The 10407-nt window shown below is 37.1% G+C and overlaps 1 protein-coding gene across 4 annotated transcripts in view; it reads left to right on the top strand.

Moving 5' to 3' along the window:
• Positions 1–10407, top strand: part of PLCB4 (phospholipase C, beta 4) — a 93830-nt gene that overhangs the window by 14648 nt on the left and 68775 nt on the right. For all 4 annotated transcript variants that reach the window (XM_010282495.1, XM_010282494.1, XM_010282497.1 and 1 more), the window contains exons 5-9: positions 758–837; positions 1407–1460; positions 6698–6779; positions 7954–8054; positions 8665–8722. In XM_010282495.1, the coding sequence (XP_010280797.1) occupies positions 758–837; positions 1407–1460; positions 6698–6779; positions 7954–8054; positions 8665–8722 (375 nt within the window). The remainder of the gene's footprint in view (positions 1–757; positions 838–1406; positions 1461–6697; positions 6780–7953; positions 8055–8664; positions 8723–10407) is intronic.

Genomic DNA, 10407 nt, shown 5'->3' with positions numbered 1-10407 from the left:
CTGCTGAAATCAATGAGTGCTCCTGTTAGGGCCTAATCCTTAAGGTTCTTCTATATAGTACTGCAAAGTGTAGGAACAAGCTGTAGTAGAAAAATATATGCATAAAAAGGAATTACGTAAGTGCTGTAATGCTGCTGCTGGCTGAAAGTTATCCCAATGATTACTGGAATGTTTTGCTTTTTAAGCATGAGAGCAAGAAAGCAAGCAGGACTTTGATATCTAACAGGGTGTTAAATGAGGTCAGCATCACAGAACAATTGTTGTGCCTCCCTGTGGTTTGCTTTAGCTTATTAATATTTTGATTCATTCCTTTTCTAAAACTGGACCAGTTAAATACGTCATCACGTGTTGTATAATGTTGCTTAGTAATAGCTAATATTGCCAGCCACGACTGAAAAGGAGGCATATATTTATACAGCTTATAAATAGAAGTCTTAATAAATCAATCAATGGACTACTTGCCTTTGCTGGCAATGAACTGTTTTAATAGCACTGCTGATGCTACATGTAGTACTTGGAAGAATGGAAAGCACAATCACTTTGTTTAGTGCAAGATGAAATAGTAATGGGTAAAATGTGGCTGGACTTTTCCATAGTGTTATAGGCTGTGAAGTGGGTGGTTTTTGTCCTCAACTCAGGTTATTAACATTGTCCATAGCTGCAAGGAAGAAGAGCCTTCCCCCCACGACAAACTTTCCTACTTTTTCCCCTCTCCAGTTTTCATAATTTTGTGTTTCTGTATTTTCGTATTTTTCAGCAATGGGTAGAAGGGCTTGGATCCATCATACATAACTTCAGAGCTAACAACGTCAGTCCAATGACGTGTCTCAAGAAACAGTAAGTTTCTTTCTTTCCTCCCCTTTTCCTTTATTTTTCTATCCTTGTATTTTCCTTCTTGGAATTTAAAAAAAATAATATTTTGCTTTTCATAGTTCAACATTTGCAATTACAAAACAGTGTAATAAAAAAAAAAAGCTGTTAAATTAATTTAGAGTTTATCTTTCATTGTGACCAGAAGAGGTCTCAAGTCTGTATCTGGTACCTGCCCAGGAGAAATTATAAGAGAATTTATAACTGTTTATTTGATTTATTGATACCGTATGTTTTAATTATTGTCTGGTTTGTTCTTTCATTGATGCACATGCAAACAAAACCCCATGAGTCTTTCTTGTCTTCACACTTGTTTTAGTTGATGTACTGAGTCTTTTGGGCTGTTTTTTGCCTTTACAGTTACAGAACTGCTCTGCCTCAAGCACTGAAAGATTACAGAAAAATGCTTTTATTACAGAACAATTATTTCTTTGTACTCATTTCACAGACAGGGCAATAATCTTAATCTAAATATAAATATCTAGATCGCAATTTTAATAAAGAGTATTTTAAAAATATTTCATTCTTAATTTCAGCTGGATGAAGCTGGCCTTTCTAACAAACACAAATGGGAAAATTCCAGTTAGGAGGTAAGCACAGTTGGGAGTTCAAGTTTTTATCAGGTACTGGTTGTATAATGTTAATAAAATTCTGTGGCTTAATCATGAAATATAATGTTGATTTTATTACTAATACATATGTATTAGTGATAAATACTAGTAATAAAACAATACTTATAGATTAGTAATATGTAAAGATAAGTACAGAACTAGCCATACTTAGCTGAGTTCCGTACCTCCTTGGAAAACTAGGCAAGACTTCTTATCAGCCTACTAATTTTTTTCTTAGTCCATTGTAATGAAGATATGAGTGCTTGTAATTGTTTTCAAAGTCACTTGGAGTTAGGAGCATCAGTTTTCTCAGCTTAAAACTCACACTCTGGGATGGGTTTTGCAGTTGTAAAACTTCATAAAATACTTATCAAAAGAACTATAAAAACTTGCAGGCCAGTTAAGTAGAGGACAAAAGGATACGTTTTAAAATGTAGTTCCTTGTAAAAGAGACAAGATATATCTCTGCCCAAAATACTTCTGCTTTTATAGGAACTCCCAGGATAATACTTGGTTTTCTCCACACGGTGAATGAATCATTGGGTTAGTTGTTGTCAGTAACAGAAAAGCTAGTACAGTGTATTTCTTTCTGTATAGCTATTAAGTATTACAAGTTACTGATTTTCAGTCCTCTCCTCTCCCCCTTCCTGCACTAGAAATTAATTCTTGCTGATACATTGAGCTTCTTTCCTCTTCATGCAATTATGTGAGAACCACACTTTTGGGACTTGCTGTTTTTTCATGAATAGAGACTCGGAGAAGGGAGCAAGAAGGCGGCCTTTGTAAGATAACCAGTGTTAAGGCTGCTTCAGTGTATTGGTCTTTCAACTTTCTCATTGCCAAGCACTTTCTTATTTCTCAAACTTGAACTAAACTGCCATGAGGCACCTTCTGGGCAGAAGTCCCATGAGGAATATCAACTGGAGGGTAAAGAGGGTATGATACTACAGGGGCAAATTAATTTTCAAGACTTTAGAGCTTTATGCCTGTGTTTGTACATAGAGCTTTATTCCTTAGGATGAATTTATAGTGTGCTAGCTTGTCTGAAACTGTTTCTCCCTTAAAATATTTTACCTTGCATTTAGTGAGGTGTAAATTCTCTCCATCGTGCTACAGCACATCAATTTGTGCATGCAGACAAGCCTGCCTCTTACTGAAAAGAGTCCAGTCCACTGGTTCCAGTGTATTAAATTTTCCTGCTGGATCTGCAGTTTTGATTTTAGAGGACTTAAATGGTCTCTTAAAGCTGAATCATTTTTCTTAAAAATGTTTCCAGTTCCAAGGTTTGTTTTTTCAAATTTGCACTATTTCCAGGTTGACATAAATTGGTCTCTAGCAGCTTTATTTACTGCAAAAGTAGTTTGCAGTATAAATTTGTAAGGGATCTACTATTCCATGCTGTGCAGAAGGAAGCTGAATCTTCTGGATGCTCCAAGGAATGCGCTCTGTCGGTGTGGGTGAAATGTGACAACTTCTGGGGGGCTCATCTGGGAAGCACTGTATCACCCACTGAAAGGACTAGGAGAGATGTGAGTGAGAGGCTGGAGGAAAGGTGTAGGGGACGAATGTGAATGATGAAGGGGAAAAAATCAGACTGCTCTGTAGACCTACATTGGAAAAGAGGATGCATCGGAGCCCTGATGGAGGACAAGATGATCATGAGAGTAGCCTGATCCAGCAACAGTTACTTGCCATGAAGTGGGACACAGGCACCCAGGTGTCTCAGCACTGGGCAGCCTGGGATGTGGGGCACTTCGTTGCTTCCCTTCTGCCATGAACACTTAGAGCAGAGAAGGAGCGTGGAGAGATAAAAGAGGGAACAAAAGGTGATAGATGCATAAGAAAAAGGGTATGTGTATGAGGAAGGCAACCCAGGAAGCACTGGGAAATGGGGACAGAATGGCTCTGCTGTGCAAGATGCACCAAGGTTCACATTGTTTACGCAAGCCTTCCCCCAGTAACTCTCTGCTGGTTTAAACCACTGATGCTTCCCCTTCAACTCATCTCCAGATTGCTATGGTCAGCCTCTCCCATATACCTGTTTTTAAATACAAAGTTACTTAGTCAGCCCGGCTTAATCAAACCTCCGTTGCCTCCTGCTGCTCAGGGACTGCTATACCAATTGCTGTAGCTCTAGGGATACAGGTAGGAAACTCGCTCTCTCAGAATACGCAGCAGATCTGTTAAGCTGTAGAAATGTGTATCACAAGATCACCTTTATTTCATTTTTGCACAGAAGTGCAGTAAAACACTGAGGGAAAAACGATCTCACCTGGGAAATCAGAGATCCTTGCATTTCTTTTCAGGTTTAAGGCAGATCTTTGCAGCTAGCGCATGGTCTAGGGAATGATGAGCCTTGAGAAGGTGAAACTCCTTAGGCTGTTGGTAGTAAATAGCATAAATATTCCTGACTCGTTAATACAGTTGAGTGTTGCAGAGTTATGAAGGTTCTTCTCAACTGCTTTCAGATTTTAATGTACTCTGGGGCATGTATCTATTACTATTAACTTGCTGTGTTTGGGAGAGAAGAAGTTCTGGCAGTTAGTGTGAAAACCTTAGGAGAGCAGCAGATTTGTTTTCTGGGTTTTAATAAAATTCAGCAGTCTGAGTCTAGAACTACATCTACAGATCTTACAAGGACAGGGCATTTGGTAAGCTACTTGCAGTCTCAGATTTTAATACTACTGTAAATGATGACTAAAAAGGTCAGCATTTGTTTTAAAAAAATTCTACTTTCTGCAGTTTTCTGTTGGTAGAAAATTGATTTTCTACATGTACAAGTTGCGCCTGTTGAGCTAGAGCCTGTTTAGACATCAACTTTGCTCACTCTGTGCTTATCCCTTGTATAACTGCATTTAAAAGGATTTAAGCTCATTTAGCTCTAACTATGGAAATACATATAAAAAAAGAAAAAGCTGAACTATGACAAATGAGGCTTAAATCTGTTTTACAGTAGTTTAAAGTTAATTTGAAATTACACTTTTTTAGTAAATATGTTTTGTATCAGCTACTCCAGAGTCCCTGGAAGAAATCTGTTTCAATACTTAGACGATAATTTTTAGATAATTTCTTGTACAGTGTAGGCAGTGTTACTTCCAGTTCTAGCCAAACTGATAAATTCAGAGGAGCCATGATAAAAGATTGAATTGAACACTTTATGTGTTGGCTTGATTTTTGAAGCAATGGTTAGAAAGTGATGAAGGTCTGAAGTAACCAACTCACATAATCTATCAACAAGCATGATAGTGTCATACCCATCAGTCCCAGATTTGGGATATATTTTAAGTATTTATGAGGAAGTACATTGACCTATTACCATAAAAAGCCCCAAACCACTGTAGAACATGAGGAGTAAACACCTGTAGGTATTTGTTGACCAATAACTTGCCTGCATCTGAAGTAGCCCAATTTTCTTCCAAGGCATACAACAAGGTGAATGTAAATCTGCTAGGATGAAGTCTTTTTTGATACAGGGAAAAGTAGTTTTGTTTACAATATCCTTAGCAAAATGAAAATGTCATGCTGTATTTTTACAATCTCTTTTGATTCATGCAATCTTTTCTAGACTGCTGCTCTCATTACAAATTACTGCTGTGTTTGCTATCACCTTTGGTGAAATAAAAAATAGTTTGGCATCAAAAATAAGCTCCCTGCAGCCATGGGATCTCGGCTCACAGTTTCTGATTAATTACACCAATATTACACATTCTACATGACATTTACTATTGGGGTCCGATTCATTAGAACAGACATAGAATTTTTTACAGCGCTGGAGATAGGTTCTAAATTGTAAAGCTAACATTATTCTGTGTTTTAGAATTAGTTGAAAAATAGGCACCTGAGGTGTTTTTAAGAAACAAGTGCCTAAAGTTAAACTCAGTCTATATTTTAGTGAAAACATGTTGGTACTTACCAGCTTTGGAAAATCAACTAACTTGTTTAGGTGTCTAAATAGGGACACAGAAATCTAACTGTTGTTAGAACTCAGTAAAAAAAAATTGGCGAAGATTTGTTAAAATATTATTTCATCATTTAGATTTTTCACTTCCTGATCATAATTTTATTACTATGAAAATATTTACATAGGGCTTTAAACTGTTTTGGAGAGTAAAACAACTGTGAATTGCTATGGCAACAAACAACAGCAACAGTTTGCTTCACATCTTTCACCATGTGAAATTATTTAGTATGCATGAGATTAACAAAACATCTCAGCAAATGTTTGTCTCACTTGATCAGGTGACTAGAGTGCCCTTCCCCATGTACAGCTTTTGTGAGCAAAAGAAATAGATATCGGGTAGCGACTTCAGTTTTTCTCCCCAGATTGAGACACCAAAATCAAGGGACTGTGGGTCACGTTGTTTTAGTTTAGACCCTAAACAGAAGGAAGGAGAGCTGTCAAGTTTGAATCTACTTTTCCACAGAGGTTATTCAAACTCATCTCAAATGGAATCGGAAATAGCCCAAACGCTTTCACAGTTATCATACCAAATAGCTAAGCTTCAATTGGATTTATTTCATTTCACGTGAAACCAGTTTGTCAGTGGCATGTGTGGTGAAATCACCCCTGTTTTGCAGAGGAATGAGTTGTGCATAGGATGTCTAGAATGGGCATATTCATAATGGCTGTAAGGTGAGGGAGCATTCAAAGGGAGGAATGAGCACTGCAGCTGGTGAGGGAGCCAGGAGTGAGATTTGGCACGCAGCTGGGAGTTGCTTGCAAGCAGCAACTGCTTGAAAAGCAAAGAGGAAGGAAGCTGCGTTTGGAAATGGTTCATGCCTACCTTATGGGTGACCTGGGAGGTATAGGTTAATGCTTGGAAAGGAAGGGAAGTCACCATAATCAGGAATAGCTGGAGACATGAGTCTCCTCACTTGTAGCATGTGCTACTTTTTAAACACAGTCATTTAGCTATGCATAGTCCAGAAGAGCCAACAGAACAGTGTTTTCATGGCTCTGTATCCCAGCAGACCCTCTTTTGGTCTTTTTGCAGTTCATTATTTTGATATACTTTCTGATGGGTAGCTTGCAGGCAGAGCAGTGCTGCTCCGTGAAGCTTAGAGCACTTTTTCAACTGCACTATTACTTGAAAGATGCTTACATTCATCACTTGAAGCCAGAGGAAAATATTGGCAGTAAAAACAAGAGAGAGAGAACTGACTGTTTAAAAAGTGACTAACATTTTTCCTTTGTTTCCCCCTCTTTTTTGTTTTAGCATTACCAGAACCTTTGCCTCAGGTAAAACAGAAAAAGTGATCTTTCAGGCACTTAAGGAGTTAGGCCTTCCCAGTGGAAAGGTATTTAGTAGTTTTGAATAACTTTTTTGTATACTAATGAATTGATGAGTCATTCACGTTTGTGGCTGTGATCTAAATAATTTGCATCACATGAAAACATGCCTATTGTTCATGCGTAACTTATTAATCACTGCAGGTTGTTTACTAAAATCAAAATGTAATTAAATCTGTATGACATAGTGGACCTTAAACCTCTTAGATGAGGCTTCCCTTCTTTTCTGTAACAGACTACCTTTCTTTCGTTTATACAAAGTATATGAGCACAGACTATGCATGTAATACTTTTTTTTGTTGCATGCTGTCCTCTCAGTTGCATTTCTTGGACGACTCCTGCTCTTTGCTCCATTCCATTGGAGAACTGCTGTCCAGCTCTGTCCCACTCACAGCAGAAGCCTCTGCCAGCAAGCTTATGAGAGGTGGCAGCTGGTTACAGTTGCAGCTAGGTTTTTTTTTTGGCTTTACTTCCTGCCTGGTTTCCCTTTTGTTTTGGAGACTCCAGGCCTTGGTTCTTGGCCTGACTGCAGCAAGCACCTGGTGAGGGGCAGCCCTGCAGGCTCAGCAGCTTGCTATCTCCAGCTGGGGAGAGGGCGTGGGGAAAGGCATGAGTCCCCAGCTGTAGCAGTGCCTGGCACCTGAGGTGAAATTTTTCCTCACTGCTGCAGTTGTCATCTTGTTCAGAGGAGGACATGATACTGAATGTGTTAGCCATGTGTTCCCTCCCTCATGGAAGTTTTACCTTCCCCTGTATTAGAGTTGCTGTGCTTTTACAACCGTTGCACCAAACCTGGGACTTTTTCTGTTATGTCCCTTGACTTTGGTATAAGTATCCCGAAGTTTGGATGCTATTTAGGACTTCTGGGGTTTTTTGAAGCTTCAGAAGAAAAAAAAACAAACCTCTTTTCCAGTTCTGTGTTTATGTAGAATTAATGTTACTGTGAGGTCAGAATATAAGCACATCAGACACATCTATGATAAAGATGTATTAAGAACTGTTTTCAGAAAATACGAAAGAGACCAGGTAAGTGTGTACCAGGTAAAGAGCTAAAACAGTTCTTTGTCTTTTAAAACAGTTGCTTTTAAAGCAGTTGCTTTTTCTAATATAAGATATGCTCTTGGGAAAATAGCAAATAAGCTCTCTTTTGCTGAATGAAGATACCTTTGCCTTTTGTTGCAGAATGATGAAATTGAGCCTACAGCATTTACTTACGACAAATTTTATGAGCTCACCCAAAAGATATGTCCCCGAACTGACATAGAGGACCTCTTTAAGAAGATGTAAGTTCAAATTTAAGATAATCTTGCTTTAAGCTTATTTTGTTATATTTTTAGTCCATATCTAATAGTGACAGAACACTGTAAACATTATCTAACCTTGAATTCTAGTAGCATCATCAGTATTTTAAGACAAACTCAAGTCTATGGTTTCCCCTTCTTTCCCTCTCAGATTGTTAATGTAAAAGTTCCTCTGTATTTTAGAGCAACTTTTACATGAGTTAGAGGAAGCACCTGGAACTTTTTTTTTTGCATTGGCTTTACTAACTACTGTAATTTTAACTTGCTCCTTTAGGTGATTAACACAGTATGTGAACTAATTAAATAAGAAATTTGAAGTTTAAAAAGTTTCTTCACTAAATTTATTCTCATGTGGAGGACTTACATGTTGTTTTATGAAGTAATGTTTGTTAAGTTATGGAAGTGTGGGAGATATACTGTGCCAAGCATATTCAGTTAGTATGTTTTCTATGACTGTTCATTTTGAGATTGTAGAGCTACTTCAGGTAGAAAAGTAGGTGGTTTTAAAAGTATCAACAATGTCAACATGTAAATCATACCTACTGTAGCATCGTATATAAAAACTTACATTCTCTAATAAATTTCTTTTCAGCAATGGAGACAAAACTGATTATTTAACGGTAGACCAATTAGTGAGCTTTCTAAATGAAGTAAGCTTTTTCATACATTAACTACCATACAAGTCTGTCTGCAGTGGCTTGCTTCTTCCAATCTTTCCATTGCATGAATCATGCCATTATTTGCTGTGCTTTTGATACGCTGATCTTTCCATTATGGTAACATCCAGGTGCAAAAATCAGCTCCAACCTTGTATGTTGTTGCGCTTTCTACATGTTGGCTTTGCAGATTGCATCTGTTGATTACTTACTGTTGTGTTATGTTGTGTGTTATGTATGTTTTATACATTTTATACTCTTACATTCAATGCAGTTTCAACTAAAATACACCTAGTATTTTATTATAAGCAATTACTTTACCTGTAGGCCATAGCTAAATATATCTGCTAATCCTTCTGAATAATAGAAAAAATGAAGTAGGCTTTTATAAACAGTGGTTTGATTCTTCTGGGCAGCCTTATTTCAATCTATTGTGAACCTAAGAGCTAAGAAGATATTTTAAGAGTTTGTATATGATTTTTAAAATACTATGTGTGCAGAATAAGAGGAAATATTTTTATTGCTGTATTTCCAGAATACAGTTGTTGGCAGGAGTATTTTAGTACTTCTTAAAAACATCATGAGTGTGCAAAGTATTCAATAAACAGTGTGGGGTTGGGGTTTTTTTCTGTTCTTAAAGCACAGTAAGTTACAGAAGACTGACTCATCCAGAATTGCAACACTATGTAGATTTGACAAGAAAGTACACGGGGAAAATAGGCACATTCTATTAGTATTTTTGTACCAGTAGATTCTTGTCATCTGGAACATGGATAGCTGTTTTACCCCTCTGCATGATCTTTTAGGGACTGGCTGCATTACCCAAAATCTCTTAATCTAAAATTATTTTACTAGTTATAAATATTTGTTTATATATATGTGTGTATATATATGTATTTGTTTATTTATATATCTGATACTGCTATATGAAGATTCAAGCAGTAAGTTCCCCATATGTCAAATTTAGAATGTAATTTTCTTTTTCAGAAGGAAATGCATGCCTTACTCTTCACCAAACCTGAATTATATGTAGAAAGAATATTCAAAAAGAAAAGATAGTGAGAAGATTAACAGCTTCAGGACTAATGGTTACATACTTGGGGCCTTAGTTCATATCCACATAGGTGTCTCTATTAGCAAATCGGAGCGCATGCTTAATCTTACTAGTCTGAGATTTTCTTTTTTCACAGCTATTTGCAAAGTTCAGTGTCTAAATGTTTGCAGGACTGGCATCATAGCTAAGGCATGTAATTTTTGCTTCTACATTGAAGAGAGAAGCAATGATTTAAATTATAAATTATGCCCTTAAAGTACCTCAGTGCCCCAATTCACTTGTAGTGGTACACTTCACTGCTTGAAGCACACTGCTGTGTCCCCGCCTCAAACCATATTAGCTTCTGATTACTTTTTTTTTGTGTTAATCCTCATTTTTCAGTAAATTACTGTTTTATCATTATTTTTAAATTGATCTTTCTAATTGTTTTAGTTTAAAGTGTACTTCCTTGAAGCCCAAACTTTTGAAGAAGAGCTGCCAGCAATTGTAAGAACTTCCTGGCTATCTCCAGTAACTGATTAAAAAATTAAAATTGAATTGTTGTGTTTTGTATTGTTTCAGCAGTTCTTTTTACAGAACTGGAAGCCTTATTTTATGGGCAGTATTGGAAAAAGGTGTATCTTGC

Source organism: Phaethon lepturus, unplaced genomic scaffold (genome assembly GCF_000687285.1).
Source record: "Phaethon lepturus isolate BGI_N335 unplaced genomic scaffold, ASM68728v1 scaffold29312, whole genome shotgun sequence".
Classification (NCBI taxonomy): domain Eukaryota; kingdom Metazoa; phylum Chordata; class Aves; order Phaethontiformes; family Phaethontidae; genus Phaethon; species Phaethon lepturus.
Note: the sequence above shows the minus strand (reverse complement) of the source record. Positions and strands in the feature narration are given on the sequence as shown.